Source organism: Thunnus maccoyii, chromosome 22 (assembly GCF_910596095.1).
Source record: "Thunnus maccoyii chromosome 22, fThuMac1.1, whole genome shotgun sequence".
NCBI classification, from domain to species: domain Eukaryota; kingdom Metazoa; phylum Chordata; class Actinopteri; order Scombriformes; family Scombridae; genus Thunnus; species Thunnus maccoyii.
In genome coordinates, this window is record NC_056554.1 from 21,210,367 (window position 1) to 21,229,142 (window position 18,776).

General features: G+C 36.6%; 3 protein-coding genes across 5 annotated transcripts in view; all 3 read right to left on the minus strand.

The window, feature by feature from the left end:
- Positions 1-2,102: 2,102 nt before the first annotated feature.
- Positions 2,103-6,108, minus strand: LOC121889170 (ladderlectin-like). Its single transcript, XM_042400917.1, has 7 exons — positions 5,320-6,108; positions 5,130-5,226; positions 4,620-4,640; positions 3,443-3,552; positions 3,123-3,257; positions 2,929-3,037; positions 2,103-2,518 (listed from the first exon to the last, which is right to left on the minus strand). The coding sequence occupies exons 2-7, from the start codon at positions 5,188-5,190 to the stop codon at positions 2,451-2,453; spliced, it is 504 nt and encodes a 167-aa protein (XP_042256851.1). The 5' UTR covers positions 5,191-5,226; positions 5,320-6,108; the 3' UTR covers positions 2,103-2,450.
- LOC121889167 (type-2 ice-structuring protein-like) lies at positions 5,320-14,498 on the minus strand. 3 transcript variants are annotated; one of them, XM_042400911.1, is made up of 7 exons: positions 11,995-14,489; positions 11,849-11,884; positions 10,640-10,749; positions 9,804-9,938; positions 9,612-9,723; positions 6,984-8,095; positions 5,320-5,395 (listed from the first exon to the last, which is right to left on the minus strand). In XM_042400911.1, exons 1-6 carry the CDS (start codon positions 12,053-12,055, stop codon positions 8,013-8,015), a joined length of 537 nt encoding a protein of 178 aa, XP_042256845.1. In that variant the 5' UTR covers positions 12,056-14,489; the 3' UTR covers positions 5,320-5,395; positions 6,984-8,012. The 3 variants fall into 3 exon arrangements, with proteins under 3 accessions (XP_042256845.1, XP_042256844.1, XP_042256846.1); XM_042400910.1 differs by lacking the exons at positions 5,320-5,395; positions 6,984-8,095 and having other exon boundaries at positions 9,218-9,723; positions 11,995-14,496; XM_042400912.1 differs by lacking the exons at positions 5,320-5,395; positions 6,984-8,095; positions 9,804-9,938 and having other exon boundaries at positions 9,218-9,723; positions 11,995-14,498.
- A 2,506-nt stretch (positions 14,499-17,004) lies between these two features.
- The window catches only part of LOC121889973, a 48,848-nt gene continuing 47,076 nt past the window's right edge, over positions 17,005-18,776 (minus strand). The window contains exons 34-35 of the mRNA XM_042402221.1: positions 18,593-18,714; positions 17,005-18,500 (exon numbers count right to left, since the gene is read on the minus strand). Coding sequence (XP_042258155.1) covers positions 18,426-18,500; positions 18,593-18,714 — 197 coding nt within the window. The 3' untranslated portion in view covers positions 17,005-18,425. The remainder of the gene's footprint in view (positions 18,501-18,592; positions 18,715-18,776) is intronic.

Sequence of the window (18,776 nt, forward strand, 5' to 3'; positions counted from 1 at the left end):
ATTAGAGAAAAAGTCCAAAAACTGAAAACAGATTTGTATATCAGAACTTTGATTTTTTCTTCTTTCCTCTCCCATTAATCATCTCACGACCCCTCAGATTTATCTGCTGACCCTTTGGAGGGGCCTGACCCCTAGGTTGGGAACCACTGGACTAAACTAGCTAACTGTATATAAAGTAGTTGAAACTAGCTCCACCTCCAGCAGCTACAACAGTAACATGCTGCTCTAACACTGATGCTTCACTATTAATAATCTAATGATGTCATATATAATAATATATCAGTCAGAGGGACCAAACCACTACTTTTACTGCAATACTTTAACTACATTTTGCTGCTGATACTTTTACTTAAGTAAGATTTTCTATGCATGACTTTTACTTGTAATATTTTTACATTGCTGTATTGGTACTTTTACTTCTCCTTCACTGGTTTCATCACTGGTTCAAAGTCTCTTGTAATGGAAAAGAAATTGTATCTCAGACAAGTGTCTCATATATATTCAGGAATAATATTGGACCAGACACCCTCCTGTAAGTCTGTTGCTGCTAAAATATTATCTAAGTGTGCCAGCAAACTCAAGTTCCTGTTTAGCAGAACGAGGCTTGGTAGTGTGGTTTGACAGCCAAATTTAGGAACAAACTGCAGGTGACGCAAGATAATATTATTCAGTATTTATTAAATGCATCTCCTCCAGCTCATGTTGGTAGTGATGAATTCAGAATGGTAGGACTGTACAATATTATCAGTGGGTATGCTCCACAGTGCTTGTGTACTCAGATAACAATGGTTCATACTCAGCATAACTATAATACCCGGGCCATTGTGTGTTCATGTTAAGTGTCTCAAGTAGATAATGAAGCCAGAAGTTCCTTTTTTCTTTACACTGGTGGCATGTTGTGGAGCAGTCTTTTGCTACACCTCTGAAAACTCTGAATGAGGTATTGCCCATTTTGAGAAGAAATATTGTAAAAATGTAGAAATTAACATTTTAATGTTAAATAAATGCACAGATAGAGGTCTGGTTTGTTCATTCTTCAAAGTATGAGGTTTATAAAGGCAATCAAGCACTTGGAGAGACAATGTCAGGGTCTGTCTCTGCTGACATTGGCCTCAGCGCCACCTTGCAGACAAATTACTGTACAGCTACCTTCTTCTTCTGTCTCTCTTTCATTGCTGACAAAACCTCTCCTACATCCCTTGGTGTTATATTTAATGTTATACTTAAAATGTAAATACACCTTCAAATTCTGCAAGCTAAGTTTTAAAGTCTCACTCCACTCAATGTGTTACTTCACCTTCACTGTCCAGACTGACGTATGTACAGTGTTTGCAAGTAGACTTATTATTCAACACAGAGTATTTTTATATGACTTATAATGTGTGGAGGGGATCTTTACAGATCACAGAGGCACATTTCTGAAACACATTTATGTGTTGTGCCAGTACACAGTTTTAGCCCTGGTGTGTGTTAACATTACTGTTCGTAAACCCAGAAGCTTCTAGTGAAGCATTTATCTACTGACCTATGTTGTGTTTACTGCCCCAGAGGGGAAATAAATCTCTTGTTAATGTCCACCATGTCCATGAAGGGTTGCTAACATTACTGGCTACATTGCAGCCAGGAGGCAGGATGAATCAGCTTTGAAACAGAGGTCTACAACCACAGTTTACAGCCGCAGTTCTGGCAAATGAAAAGTACAAAACCCATTCAAAACTAATAATTAATAATAACTATTATTAAGACTAAAGGATATAACTCTCAGAAAAAAAGTCTTCTGCTCTCAATTTGATCTCAGTCAGTGTGATATTTGAAAATGAGAGCAGATCATGGTCTTGCAAGTATTTGGCCAAACCTTCACCAATTTGTTTTTATACTAAGCTTTGTTGTTCTCTGATGATGTTTCTCAGTACAATAATACTTATACACACTCATGCATTTCAAAATTAACTGCTTCTTCCTGTTTTATCCTTTAGATGGCGCATCAAGCCTGACTTTTTAACGTAAGTATTTCAACCAGCATATACTATAATATACTTACAGTATTATTACTGTAAGTATTGTTTCATGCTATCTTAGACAAATCATACATAGAGATTTACAGGTCAATAAACTTCTTCTGTGGTGTAGTTTAATGAGTGTATAAATGTTTGTGCTTGTGTAACGGGATTCATAAAACACACAGACTGACGTGCTTCAATGCTTAAGCCTTTTAATTGAGCAGAGTACAAGAAACACCAGTTCACTCTCTGGAATCAGTTTGTACTAAAAGCACAAACTTGTTCCTTGAGTAGTGTTACAGCAATAGGAAAGAAGTATGGATTACTACATGCAGGAGCCTACATGTGATGAAGACATAAAGATAGTTAAGTATGCAAACACACCATCACACATCCACCCACTTCCTCTGGTTGTGACAGGTATTGCATTTCTTTGCATCCAAAGAGATCTCATTCGTTTCTGGCACAGACAAACGGCTTTGTGTAATGGCAAGGCTGGTCGTCAAATCTCTTATAATCTGTAAAAGGACACAGGGAGAGCCAATGCAAAGAGGCTGTGATCTCTCTTGTTCTTCATGATTGACTATTTCTGCTTTTGCACAAATCTAAAAATACAGCACCAGTTTCTCTTACTTTGTCAAGCCAAGATATTATTTGATCTAATAGATTAAGCGCTAGTGATTTCAGCGAACAAATTTGTCATAAAGCCAATGTAAACTCTTTTAGCAACCTAGACTCAATAGTTCTGAGAACTTATTCTCATTTATCGGGCATCATCAGCAGGAAACCAAACAAAAAAACTTACCAAACTTGACCCAATGCAGACGTCACTTGTTTTGATGTCTGCATTGAATAATTATTTGCCCAAACCCTGCTCAGACCTCAGGGGAAAAAAAGGAAATGTTTCTCAAGCTAAATTTAAATTTACCTCCAAAGTTCATCAACAAACAGTCTGCCGACGCACGATTGTCAGGCTGCCCTGGAGCCCAGTATGAAAAGCTGAAAGGTGAACCATCACTCCAGAACCAAGTGCCCTCCTAGAAGATGAGAATACAGTATAATACAATATAGTGGACAGAATGGTTTATTAGGTAACTTTTAGATTTTGTTCAATCAATATACCTGTTCTGCATCAGAGCCTCCGAGCCATGCAAGTGGATACGTGTGAGTTATTCTCAGTATCATACTTTGAATGATATGATACTCATCAATGTTTTGCACTGATGCAAGGTTTCCACCACGGGACAGACAATTTCTCTACAGAGGCGAGAAGAACAGAGAGAGTGCAGTTATGTGGAGCCACACAAAGGACATATTACATATCAAGTAATACAAAAACTCCCAGTTAGAAGAATATGCCAATTAACAATGTGTAAGTCTATACCAGCAGAATTAACATAGTATAGAAACTTTCTGCTCAGAAACCAAATCAGCCTGATTACCTCAGCATCAGCCCAAGACAAGGGTGTTTGAACATAGAGGAAACAGCGACCGCTGAAACCAGTCCAACCACTGGGACAAACTGTTGATATCCTGACTTTGTCACTCTTTTCTGAAAACATATTTAGAAAAAAAGAACTTAAAATAGTGTTAATTAAGGCAGAGCACTGATGTTGTGCTTGTTTCAGACGATTAGCCTCAGATGTTTTCAATGTTGTTTCACAATCACATACTCGTCCGTACACCGTGGATATTTTTACTTGACACAATCACAGTTCATGCTGACAATTACGCTCTTTCGCTCTTTCCATCGGAGTTTGCTGCAGCTCCCTCCACCACCCCAACCTCCTCCTTGTGTGGTATTTCATATTGTTGATTTGAAGGGGACATATTATGCTTTCTGTGATTTTCTGATATTTATATACTGTTATGATGTCAGATATCTCTGTTAAACATGGCCAAAGGTCCAAAAATTTAGGTGAACATATGTAAAAATGCTCCCTGGAAGTCAAAAGCCAGGGCTTCATCCTGATCTGAACGCCTCATTTGCAAAATTACCTCTATTTCCTCCACGTGATGATGTCAAATTGTTCATGTATGCCCACAAATAGCCCTCTGTTGGTAGCCTTCACTCACATATTTCGGACTGGATTTATAATTGATGATGTGTACAAATGTATATGAGAAGTTAGGCTTAGAATGAGAAAAGTGAAATCCTACTACTTCTGTTTGTTTATGTAGCCTCTCTAGCCACTGGAAGTCTGCAGAGGGGCAGCTTCCGGGAAGCAGGAGGGGGCCCTTAAAGAGACAGGGGCTAAAATAGCCTGTTTCAGACAGAGGCTGAACTGACTGCATAAAGGGCCACTATAAGATAAATAAGGAGTTTTTGAACTGTAAATCATGTAAAGATATTCCAGTAGATCCCCAAAATGTAAATAAAGACATGGAAATGTTATGTATGTCACCTCATAAAGTTGATATCTGGCTCTTCAGCTGCTAAATATTGTGCTAAATCATCTTATCTGTCTGTTTGGTGCCGGTCTGTTAGTGTATCAGAACTGAAAACAGCTGCCTGCTGCAGCTGGAAATGCAGTTGACAAGAGCAGTGAAAGTGAACCAAAACAGTAAAGTTGCAGCTATGAAAAGCAATGAGGTGAAAGAGACTACAATACAACTCACCAGGGTCTGCTTCTGGAAGAGCTGCAGGTTTGAAACAAGAACAGACAGAATGTCTTTTTCAGGAAATATTGATTGTTAAAGATTAGTTCTACTAATGTTTTAAGATAAAAAAATATTCTGCTTTGATTAATAATCTGCGTCCTGATTGTTTTTTTTTCTACAAAAGAAGTTCATTTACTCTGCTTGAAATTCTTAAATTTACATCTTTTCCTTCTCTCTTATTGGAAAATCCAGAATGTATAAAAATGCAAATATTTTTTCATTACATTACAAAAGTTAAACTGCTGGACACAATTTTCCCATTTTCATTTGCATATTGGACCATGATTGACTCCAAACTAGTTGTGAAGTTACAAGTCATGCTTTTAGATAATTCAGTGAGCACAGAGAAATGTTGTCCCATTCTGTATAGTGAAACTCAAACATCCAAATAAAGTAACAATAAGAAAAACACATTTTTAGGTGCAGGGGGACTTGCCATTTCTGGTCTTTCCCCGTGTGAATACTCACCAACAGCTGTGGTCAGTGCCATCATGACACAAACCAGTAGAGACACAGCCAGCATCTTCATGGTGTAGATAGTGCAGATGGTAAAGATGATGATTATCTTCAATGAAGCAAGACAGACATGTTAGTAATGCTTCCAAAGAGAGCAGAGATGACAATAAGAGAGAATAGAGAGAGAAGAAAAGAGAAAAACCTGCTGCAGGATGATCTTGTCTTCTGTCTTCTCACTCAGTGTCAGCTTGAAGCTTCAGTCGTCCTGTGTAGAGGTGCTGAACAGGAGAAAGACGAGCTCTTATATACAAAAATGTATCTATCTATCTTTGTTTTAAATAAATACCACAGCCTACTCCACCCCGGTGTATGGATCATAAAATGCAGCCACATGGAAAGCCCTCTATAAAGGCTTATCAGATTCTGTGCATAAACTTTGGCACCACTTCCTACACTGTTGTTTACTTAAACAGCTAATTAGTGTTTTAAGAGACATACAGTGTTCCTGTTGCAGAATATTTATTGGCACGACAGCGTGTCACCTGGATAAACTATTCAGAAAATAGATGGACGGATGGGTTGTTGAATGGAGAAGCTGAAACATAGATCATATCAAATGATAAAGTGCAACATTTTATGATTTTTCTAATCATATTAGATCATATTCATTAGCATATACAGTATAATTAAACCTGGTAATTTACAAAGAATTTATACTGTATTACAGGTATTTTCTTACTAAAGGGTATCTGTTCCAAGCTACGTATGACCCACTGAGCAATCTGGTATTTGGGAGGAACTTAATGGAGGGGTTGACATTTCTTCAATTCTTTCATAAAGCAATAGTTAGGATGTGATAATTAACACTTAAGTAGTTTTTTCTTTCCATAATTATTCCTCCTGTTCATACTGACTATTAGAATGCACTAATGCACTTACTATGTAAGTGATGGGGGACAAAATCCACAGTCCTCCTTCTTTGCAAAAATGTATTTAAAAGTTTATCTGAAGCTAATATGAAGCTTCAGCGTCCAAATGAGTCAAATCAAGTAGATATCTTTCAACGTTACAGTCTTTTTAGTGCCAAAGTTCCTCTTTTTGTTACTATACTTCCACCGCAGCTCAACAAGGAAAGACAAAGAGGGAATTTGATGCTAAAAAGACTGTAAATGCGGCAGATATCCACTTGATATGACTAACTCAGACTGCTGAAGCCTCATATAAGCTTAACATCAACTTTTAAATGCATTTTTGCACAAAATGACTGTGTGGAAACACTGTGTTTTGGCCTCCATCACTTACATTGAAATCACATTTGAAGGGGATCCAGTATGAACAGGAGGAATGATTACAGTGAGGAAAACCTCTTTCACTGTTCATATTATTTTACAATCAGGACATTGACAGACAAAATAAACAATATCCAGGTTAATAACAGCAATGATGATACAATGATGCAATTCCAGTACAGCCACAAAACATCTGTTAAACAAGGCAGAAAGAGGCATAAACACATATTTGCATTTCATTTATACGGATGTAGCGACAGATGTTGTGGCCGCACTTGAATATGATAAACTTTGTTGCCCCTTAACTTTTTCTGTAATCACAAATAAAATATTGAGTGGAAATCCGTGTGCAAGGATTTCCACTCAATATTTTAATTCTACCGCATGATTATTTCTAGCCTACGAGATACCATTTGAGGTAAGTGAGATTTCTTTGTAATTTGGGTGGACTGACCTTTTAGCCCTTATGTTAAGCGGAGCAGCTGCAAGATGTAAATGTGCAGCAGGGCGTTGCTTAAAAAGAAATTCACTCTCATTTAAACCTACCCTTGGTAAATATGGATTAACAAATAATCACCATGGCTGTTATATCCATATGATCCACACTGATAGTCTGATGGAGCTCCACTGTGAAACTGGGAACAGATCCAGAACAATAAAAAAGAAAAAGAGACACAAGTCAAAAGAAATGTTGAAAACACAAGGACATCATGACCATACTGTCACTTACTGTGGTGTTCCTCTCTCGACACATTTTGTCTTACGGAGCCTCTGGTACATTTTGCAGAGAAGGGATGATGAATGTGGATTGTCAAGATAACTATGGAAGAGGATTAGGGCCATTTAAAGTTTAAAGTCAGAATTTAGACATGGTTTGCTGTAGACTAGCACTAGTGCTGTGCATTGGTGGTGTGTTGGTTTTTTGAGGGAAAACCCTGATAGCAAAACCATAGTTAGAAAAGGTTGCCACTAATGCACTGGCTCTGTTTTGAACAGTCATTATTTTGGGTGCTTATTGGGTTGTAACCAGTAGGGGGAAGAGGAAGAACAAGAAGAAGACAGTATGCGGTTGTAAATAGGCACAAATAGGAGGTTCCTTAATTGATTTGTGTTCCTCCTCTGAAAACAAAATGCTGTTCAAGACACTGCTGCAAACTGTGAAGTAAATAGCGTGATGATTGTATGATGTAGCATAAATGTAATGTCCATAAATGACTCAAATAAGTAAAAGTAAAGAAAGGTTCCCTCTATTGAAAAAAACAGCAGTGTAGATTTAACAGAGACTCACAGACCAGTTTGTTTTGATGCTTCAGCCTTTTACTTTTAAACAAGACAAGAAAGACAAGATCACTCTCTAGAATAAGGTGCTAAAAGCATTATTTCCAAAACACATTCAGTCTGCTCTTTAGGTACAAGACCTGACAGACAAACCAGCTCCAGTTTATGTCACTTGTCACTTCGTTCCTTAAGTAGCGTTACAGCGATAGTAAAGAAATAAAGATGTCAAAGCGACTTCAGGTTATACATGTATATGAGACTGATAAAGCAAAGATGATTTTGCAAATATAAACACACATCCATCAGTGATTTTGAGTTACTTCATGCCTCAACCCAGGAATCCATCGATTTCCTTGCCACAGACAAACGGGAGATGATGGCTACACCTCGTGTCATCCCAGCAGTTGTTTTCTGTAAACACCATAAACACAGGAGCGTTTGTTCTTGTTCTGTATACCAACATCACCAGATAGAAAACTACTGAATGTTAAAACAACATTATGGTTACTGTGAAAAACATTCATAAGAGACCAATCTTTCTCTTACTTATTTATCAGAAACCATTTACAATGTAATTCTTATTTAATTAAACCAAAGAATATTTTATTCAGAGAGCTTTTGCAAAAAAATTAATCCTTTCGGCAAATTCCAAAACATTATGCTTTTTCCCCTGTTTTTTTCCTTTAACCCATTATCATTTATACCACTCATAAATTAAAGTTATAATCCTTAAGATTTTTATTAAATCAAACCAGTTTTTGATTCAATCTATGGTCTGCATTTTCAGCACTTAATGTTTTTACATTCTGTAAATGCCTTTCTATGTAGTAGTTTTCATTGCCAGTGTCGGGATCCCACCCAGGATTCAGATTGCCTTCACAGGCTCGAGGGATTCACAGGACACGATGCAGCATCTAATCCAACATTACTGGTTTTAATTTCATTTTTATTGATATCAGCCTCATTGTTTACTGTTCAATCTGTTACAGTAGTATCAGAGCTGTAGTAGCCTCTTAACATGCACCCTTTTCTTTTTTTTTTTTTTTTTTTTGTATTTTCGCCTATTTGGCATACCCAAATGGAAAAGCTTATAACAGAAGAACCATAATGCATGTATTATGCTTTATTTGAAAGGTAATATCTTCTAGTTTCTGGAAATGTGTTGTTTAGCATGTGGCTAAGACACAACCAAAACTACATCAGTTCAAATAAGGCTCAAAAAAGTGTTTTTGGTCCTCATCTATATTGAGTCATATTTTGAATAACAATAACTAGGACATGCTTTGTGCTAGAACTATGCAAATCACCACATATCTTCTACATCTTGTCAAGCACTCATATATAAAATTCCAGACCTCTAGGTCTAACCTTATCAGATCTAGGGAGTTTTTAGTTTGTGGTGTCACTGGTGTCCCCAAACCTCTTCAAACGTCTCCAAGTGGCCAAATTGTGCCAATTGCTTTTACTCATTACTGTGATGCTAAGCTGCTTAAAACTGGCATAAGCGGGTTGCCAGCGACTCAGTGGATGTAAAGAGATCAAATTATTGCTAATAAAAAGACATTTCCTACTGCTCCAGCTTCACAATAAAACCATTCATCTGGTGGGACCTGGGGCGGCTTTAACTGTGAAGCAGTCACAGGAAACACAATTTGTTTGTTACTGAGGATAGCACTAAATGCTTCAAAATTGTTTATCGAAAATTATTTGAGTCCAAAAAACTGAACATTTTCAATGTTTTTAGCAAAGAAAAACTAGCATAAAATAAGATTGCATTTGCAATTATTGTTGACTGACTTCTTTATTAAAACAACCTGAGTTTGTTTACCTGCACTGCTAATAGATACACAAGTTGCCCTTCTATTGTATTTCTGACAAAGTAGCTGTAACTTTACACTCTCACTGGAAATAATGTGCTTTGATTCACCTCCATGGTTCATCTGTAAACAGTCCTGGCCAAAAAAGTCGTTGTCAGGCTGTCCAGAACACCAGTTCAGATCTATGAAACGTGAACCGTCACTCCACTGCCAATCGCCCTCCTAGACAAGAAAACAGAGTAGAATATGAGACATGATTTTAAAAAATGAATGAAACGACGTGTTATAATGAATACCTATACCATTTGTGCATCAGAGCCTCCAATCCATGCTTTTTTATACCCATTAGTGGCTGTCAATATCAGCCGCTGAATCTCATGGTACTCCTCTATGTTATGTACTGATGCAAGGTTTGCATTCATGGATTGGCACTTTTTCTACAATAAATAAAATGGAGAGAAACAAATAAATAGAGGATTTGAAGGAAACCAAATCAGAATATCGATGGCCAAAGCGCAAAACCTCCTATCTGCAGAATTTTCTGATTGGCGGATTTCACTTTAGATGATGAGAATAAGGAAGGCTGCTCATATTCAGTCTGTCTGCAAGATAATCTCGCCCTTTGTTGTGACAGAAAAGTCACCTGGTGAAAACCTCCAATCAGGTTCGCTGGGAACATGTTGAGGCACAAAACCTCTGGCCCTAGTATACTACAATGTATTACATTTACTACACTGGCCCATCTTTTTACCTGAAAACAAACTTAATTTTATTTTTAATTTAATTTGAATTATTAACTTAATTTAGAGCATTGTTATGTAGAACCTCTTCCAACTTGCACCAAGCGCAAAAGCTCCTGTCTGCAAAAAGATCCAGGAAAAGTGGGGAAAAACCTCCTATCTGCACTTTGCTAGGTACTAATACCTAGTCGGTATTGTTAACACATAATATATTATGTACTGAGCAACCTTGACAAATAGCATTCTGGAAGAAAACAAAAGTTTTTTTTAGTTCTCTCAAAAAAGTGCATTTTTCAGATAGAAGGTTTTGCTCTTCGGCCATCGATATGTCAATTAACCATTTATCTTATATGCAAGCAAAATAAACAAGAAGACTGAGGTGAAATTATCCTGATTACCTCAGCGTCAGCCCAATTCATGGCTCTTGGCATGTACCGAAAACAGCGACCTCTGAACCGACTCCAACCACTGGGACAATATATTGGCCTTTTGACCAGCTGTCTCTGATCTGAGAACAAATAAGAGAATACTGGGGAATCTTAAATCATCAACATGAACAAGACCCCATCACCCCTTTTCTGGTCTCTCTTTACTGGTCAGTTTTAGAGGTGATTTTAAAGAAATGGTTTGACATTTTGAAAAATACTCTTATTTGCTTTCTTGATACTTGGTATTTAAAGAGTGTGGCATGCTTTATTTTTACCCTTTCCAAAGCCAAAAATACAAAAGCAAAGGAGTAAGGAATGCACCAAATTATATGTTTATCTGCTCTTACGTAAGCTGTTATCGTTAGCATGTCTGGCCACCTAGCTTACTACCAACAACGTTACTTCTGAGGCCAAAGAGCACATCATTAACTAACTTAGTTTGTGAAGTTAGAGATTTCATTTTAAAAAATGCCCTGTTCACAACTAGCACAACCACTGTGCAGTGTTTCCCACTGGTCCTGGATGCTATCAGAGTTTAAGCTAACGTTAGTGGCTTTGTTCTGATCTTTATTTGATTTAGGGAAAGTTTACACTCCAGCATTTTCTGAGATAACGTTACGTTTGACAGACATATCCAGTCTGTTTAGTACTCAAACTAAAAATGGTTTCTCTTGTAACTAGGGTTGCAATGATTAGTCTATCAATCAATTAGCTGGTCACAAGAAAATTGATCTGCATCTATTTTAATAATCAGTTAATTGTTAAAGTCATTTTTCAAGAAAAACTGCCAAACATGTATTCACCTTCTTAAATGAGAGAATTTGCTGCTTATTCTTGTCTTAACATCATAGTTAATTAAATATCTTTGGGTTTGTTGAACAAGACATTTGGTAATATCACCATGGCCTCTAGGAAATTGTGATGGACATTTTAGCAGCTTTTGAGAATCAAGAAATTAATCAGTAGTTGCATCCCTACTTGCAACTTTAAAAAGTGAAAACATACACTTTGAAAATACAAAGATGTATGTAAGCAAAGCAGCTAATTATCATAATATCAGAACTAACTTGCGCTACCCGCAAGCCTCTCCCTTTCTCAGGTAAAAACTGGTAAATTAACACGAAATCTTGGCGTGGTAAGGACAAAGTTAAAGAGAAATCTACAAGAATACACACTGACCTGTTTGATCCTTTGTAGCCTTTGCCTCTTGAACAGCTGGACAGTTTGACATAGAAGTTATTGACTTGATTAATCTCTTCTTGTTATATATAGACAAATAAAATTCCTGTTCATCCTACATAACACCATTACTATATAATATTTACCGTCAGCAGTGGTCAGAGCCATCAAGGCACAAACAAGTGCAGACACAGTCAGAATCTTCATGTTGGAGATGATGGTGATGACAAGCTTCAATAATGTTGCTCAAGACAAGCAGCTCTTAGGTACAGTTACTTATCTTGACATCTCACACAAAACAGGGAACTCACGAACACTCATAAAGAAACACTATTACAAGGTAAAATATACTCAGAAACTTAAAGCACAATCTGTAATCTAAATGTAAACAAAAGGATATATTTAGTGTATCTTAAATGTTTGTTCTCATCAGTAATGTCTGTAAACTCAGGATTAGAACAAACCTTTATCATCAATTAAATCAGTTAACAAAATGTTCAATTCAAACTGCAATTTAAATTTGCTGTTTTTTACAGTGTAGGCTTGTAACCATTGTCTTTTGGTATTTGTCAAGAGATTGTATTTGCTGAGGACACAGGAATTTGTGCTACATTACTGTAGACAATTTCCTAAAGATTAAAGTTAGATGTGGTTTTAATTTATGTTGTATTGCCATGTTCTTGGTGCAATTTCAAACTCACTTCATAATTGTTCATAATTATAGCTAAGTTTAAAATATGCATACAAATATATGACAGAGAAATGTTGCAACAACTCAATACATAGATGTGACACCTGTTGTGGTGCATGTTAAATTACAACATTAAAAGTAATAATCTCAAAGTTTTACATTAAAATAAATGTTTGCTAAGTCAGTATCTATCACCTAATGAGGTAACACAATTGATTAGCCTATGGCCCACTGATGAAAGCTCTTGCATTTGCAGTATTACAAACTGGGTGTCGGTGGCGACATGCCCGGGAAAAATCATCACCCAGCAGTGGTTGGCTTACTTGAATGTGAAGTGGCATACTGTTTTTCCAAGTGCCAATATGACTGATATCACACTGGCAACACTGTTGGGATCTCTGGGAAGTGAACAACAGTCACACAGCAGCTATTTTTAGGAGTGTGTTGGTTTGTATGTCAAACAATATGTTAACATAATAGGTTTTTTCAGTAATTTCTTAAAAGTAGCTGCAGTAAGTATTAATTCTTAGGATGTTTCTTTGTAAGGGTTATGTCATTTGGAAGTATACGTGAAATGTATCTAACATGCTAATATGTAGTTTGACACAATAACTACACACTGAAAACTAAGTATTTTCTGTCCGTCAAAGAATTGTTAAGAATCTAATTTATTAAGAATTTTTGCTAATTAACAACTACATATGAATCTGCATATAATGAATTAGCACTTCCCAAATAAATCAACATAACACTTTTTTCTGTTCTTCTTATGATTTGTACCAAATTGCACCATCCACTCTGTAAGATGTTATACAAATTAATTGTTAAATACCAGAAATTACTCCAGGAAATTAGCATAATATTTAAGAACCTGTAATAATAAAAACTTAAAAGTAAAAAAATAATACTCCAAATTATGCACCATTTAAGCTTACATAGCTTGCAAAATGTTTTGGTGACTTTTAACTAACTAGTAAATAATTTCAGCTGAGGACAAGAAAATTACACTGAAATGTCACAGTTATTACCTCCCTGAAGCAAGTAGCAACACATTTCAACATTATAGTATATTTCATGCACAGATTTAATTGACAAAACAAGCTGTATATTAGCCAATATAAATCAACAGTCCCTAAAACATTAAAATTACACCACATGGCCTGATTTTATATCTGTAATGTTTCTATATTCATGTAACATATTGCATTGTAAAACACAGACACTGGTATATTTTGGGGAGTTCTTCATACACTGATGTTGTGCAAAAGGCAAAGAAAGCCTTCACGGATGATTTAGCATTAAATGAGATGTTCCTCATTCCTCATCACTCTTAGTGCTACAGTGGAAATTCTGATGAAATAATTTCTCAACGTCTCTTTTGAATTTGTGGGAAAAATGTATTGTGGCGATGACATATCCCACATCCTCTCTGTAAAATGCTCTAAAAACTAATTTAAATTACACACCTGCAAATTACTCCAGGAAATTACAGAATACTCCAGGAAAACTCCTCATCACTCTTGGTGCCACAGTGGAAATTAATGCAGCAACTCTGATGAAATAGTTTCTCAACTTCTCTTTTGAATTTGTGGGAAAAATGTATTGTGGCGATGACATATCAGGGTTATTGGTGGCTGATAGTTTCTCATGAGTATGACAGTATATATATATATATAAACTTATCATGTGGTTTTATTTAAATAAAACCACATGATAAGTTTAGGAGTGAAAAGTCTCTTTAATGGAACTGCAAACAACTCATGACAAGGAGCTCCAGCTAGAGACTGCTTCTTTCTAAGAAATGAAATGTAGTGGAGTGGAAGTATGAAGTAGCATCAAATGGAAATGTTCAAGTAAAGTACAAGTTCTTTAAATCAGTGGTTTTCAACCTTTTTTGGGTTTTGACGTCTTACAATAAGCAGTGTGTAGTAGGGGTCATACTTCAGATGTCTATGAGTTGTTAACAGCTCCATCAAATAGTGGTTTTTCCCTCTAAACTTCTCACATGGTTTCATTTCAATAAATGTTCAAATGATCCAATATTTCATCAAAAATCAAAGATTTGTGTATCAGAACTTTGTTTTTTCTTCTTTCCTCTCCCATTAATCATCTCACGACCCCTCAGATTTATCTGCTGACCCTTTGGAGGGGCCTGACCCCTAGGTTGGGAACCACTAGACTAAACTAGCTAACTGTATATAAAGTAGTTGAAACTAGCTCCACCTCCAGCAGCTACAACAGTAACATGCTGCTCTAACACTGATGCTTCAGTATTAATAATCTAATGATGTCATATATAATAATATATCAGTCAGAGGGACCAAACCACTACTTTTACTGCAATACTTTAACTACATCAAGCTACCAATATTTTTATTTAAGTAAGATTTTCTATGCATGACTTTTACTTGTAATATTTTTACATTGCTGTATTGGTACTTTTACTTCTTCTTCACTGGTTTCATCACTGGTTCAAAGTCTCTTGTAATGGAACAGAAATTGTATCTCTGACAATTGTTTCATATATTTTCAGGTATAATATTGGACCAGACACCCTCCTGTAAGTCTGTTGCTGCTAAGATATTATCTAAGTGTGCCAGCAAACTCAAGTTCCTGTTTAGCAGAACGAGGCTTGGTAGTGTGGTTTGACAGCCAAATTTAGGAACAAACTGCAGGTGATGCAAGATAATATTATTCAGTATTTATTAAATGCATCTCCTCCAGCTCATGTTGGTAGTGATGAATTCAGAATGGTAGGACTGTACAATATTATCAGTGGGTATGCTCCACAGTGCTTGTGTACTCAGATAACAATGGTTCATACTCAGCATAACTATAATACCCGGGCCATTGTGTGTTCATGTTAAGTGTCTCAAGTAGATAATGAAGCCAGAAGTTCCTTTTTTCTTTGCACTGGTGGCATGTTGTGGAGCAGTCTTTTGCTACACATCCAGCTGTTAAAAATGAGAGGGGCTTATAGAAGTCAGGTAATAGGACTCATTTATGGAACAGGGTCACAGATTTATAATGAAATCTGCAATGACATTGTTACTTCAGCTATCAAATTGTCCTTGTACTTTGATGAAGGAGTTAACTTTTTATTTCTTAAATTGTTGTGATGTCTTTGCATTTCATGATTGTTTAGTTTTAATGTTAAATATCATGTGTTTCTTTGTTTCTTTGTCTTAACATCTTGGGACCATGGTGGAAATAAGTGTTTTCACTTTAACATGTTATCCCTCTGATTTTTGTTTTTGTGTCCATTATCCACAAATAAATCATATCAACTTTCCATTTTAGCTAGGCTCATGAAAAGTTAGTCAGCTGTTAAACGTTAGCTTTAATACATTAAAGGTAGACTATGCAGGATTTTTCAGTTGGCGTTTGTAAACACACAGCATTCAAAGTTGGCCCCTCCTCCCCAGAGAGTGAATGAAGAGAGCGAACAAAGCTGTGAATCAGATAAATAAAGTGTTATTTTCTGATTGTTTCACATTGGTTATGTTCTAAAGTGCAAATAAACACACCCACACCTTCGCACAACCCTGCGGGAGGGAAGGAAAGCCAAGCCAAGTTGTTTTTGTACCAAAACCTAACCAGGCCTTAACCACAGCGTTGTCACATCATAAAACATCATTATATTTTAATAATGATTTGTAACAGTTTTATAAAGCGCAGTCAAATTATGTTGTCCTGCCAATTACTGCTGATAGAGGCGCCATATTAGAAAACGCTCCTAACGTACATGCGTGCACTTTTCAAACCTTGGTGAGGCAAAAATCAACACTGACATGGTGGACCAGCGGATGTGTTACACTCTTTCACGTGATACCGTGTTGCACACAGAGACAGAGAGCAGAGCAGAGCAGAGCAACAGCGACGGCGATGTAACCTGGTCGCTATGCTACAAGTCCCGACCTCACACCCTGCACGCTGTTATTGTCTGGGGGCTACACACCCACTGCCCAAAGGTTGATGCCCAGAAGCGTCCCAAACACAGCAAAATAATAAGAACATACAGGCAGAAAGCAGGGTCTCTGCAGATAAACACACCGCCACACACTTCTAGTGAGTCATAAGTGATGATTGAGAGTCCATACATTGTTTTTCAGGAAAATCCTGCATAGTGTACCTTTAACCTACATGCTGGGACATTATAAAACACACACACAATGCTGCTGATAAATGTTTGATAGATGATTTATCTTTAATTAAAAGATAGATGCTGATATGAGATGATAACTCTGATGCAGTAATTTTTCAACTTCTATCTTCCTTGTTCAAGTATTTTTGTAGCTACTTTGTCTTATTTGATAATGATTTGGTAAAGCATATGTTCCCTCCTTCGTCACTCATTTAATTCTTCCATCAGTACTCACAAGAATCTTAATATTCATCAGGTTCCTTCAATCATTATTTTATCCATTAACAATTCATACAGAAGTGAAGCTCTACAACACCAGGATGAATTGTAAACTTGTTAAAATGTATTTATCAGACTGTAGAATGAACCATGATCAGAAATCCTGTAACTTACTCAAGTTTTAATTAACATTTTATAGAAACAGAACAAAACAAAGTGCACAACAGAAATAAGTCAACATATTGGACCCTCGTTTAAGGAAACAGCACCCAACGACGCCCCTTAGTAAGAGAAATGTGAGTAATAAGACAATCGAAATAGTGACCTTTCTTTGTCTGCTACCATTTATGACTTTAGTAACTCAAAATAATAGCTTCTGTTTTTGTAACACACACACACACACATTTTTCCTTTTAAAAAAAAAACATATTTGTTCTGACTCACTGCTGCTTTATAATTGCAGAGCAGTAAAAGTGGCATAGTCTGAATGCATGTGCAGAAACTGAAAAACAGCCGATTTTGTAGCATGAAAGGTGCCATTTCACATACATTTTCAAAGTAAAGAAAAACATAACATAATCTATGATTTGTACTGACTTGACAGAAACAATAGGAAACTCTCTTCACATTGTCATCGACAGACAAGATTATATTACTCTCATAAAATTCTCATTATTCTTAACCCTGCTAATGCTCGTTAAGACACCTGATCTGACAGTGATGGAAATTTGCACTAGCAAAGCTAATAAAACTAGAGCAGTTAACAGTTTATTTATGACCTTTTTACATCATGTGCAAGATTAAATTGTGTTCATACAGCTTTAAAAAATAAAAGGGGTCCCGGAGTAACAGTTAATCTTTCTAAAGATGCTACATGTTGTATAACATCAGATTATACTACTTTATGTAAATGAGATCAGGGCGAAGCTGATTGTCAGAGTCTGTTTCTCTACTTTGTGCAACGGATCACATTTCCCGTCAGTACCATCGCTTCCTCTTCTGGCATCTTTACTTCAAGAGGATGAACAAATAATTTCCCCCCAAGCTTTGTGCTGCCGTCAACAGACACTGAAGGCTGGAGCTCAGTTCGATGTGGAGGAACAGCGCCCTCTTCCTGTTTTGTGCCGTATAGCAAAGAAACACATCGATCACAGGCTTAGATTCTGCTCCTTTACGGTGTCTAACTGTAACATGTAGCACCTTTAAAAACTGACCTATAACCTTTTTTATACTCTATGAAATACTGCTTATGTTCTTGGTTTTGCAAGACAAAACTGATGCAATGTTACTGTGAAATTATAAGCAGAGCAAGGCACCAAAAAACTCTAAAGTTCGAATCCCAATGTGGCAATCCATGCTAAAATATTCATATATTCACAACATTTACATGAAAGAAGGCTCCAGACAGCAATCGGTCCTTAGTGGTTCGTCAAGCTGCAGACGTTTCACTTGCTCATCTTCACATTTTTAAATAAAAAAAAAAAAAAAAAGGGAAAAAAAAAAATCAGTAGTTTGAGTCAAAATTAATCCGAAATGGAGCCGTGAGAGCTTTGTGTTGAATTTCTTGATGGTTTCCGTTGAAGCTTCTGGTAATGTGTCTGGAAAAAAAAGAGGAAAACACACAATATTATGTTAAAGTGTGTTTAGTTTTGTTATGTGTGTGTTTAGTATTGTGTGTGTGTGTGTGTACCTGCAGGTTGTTGTAGTGTTTCTGGCTGCTGCAGTGGAGATCCTTGGCTGTGGTCTCATTCAGGTAGAAAACAGAGCAGAGATTACAGAAATACCCCGATTTAGGGACGACAAACTCCTGACCTGAAGAGAGAGAGAGAGAGAAACACAGGTAAAAAAAAAATATAACAAAACATTTTAATCTA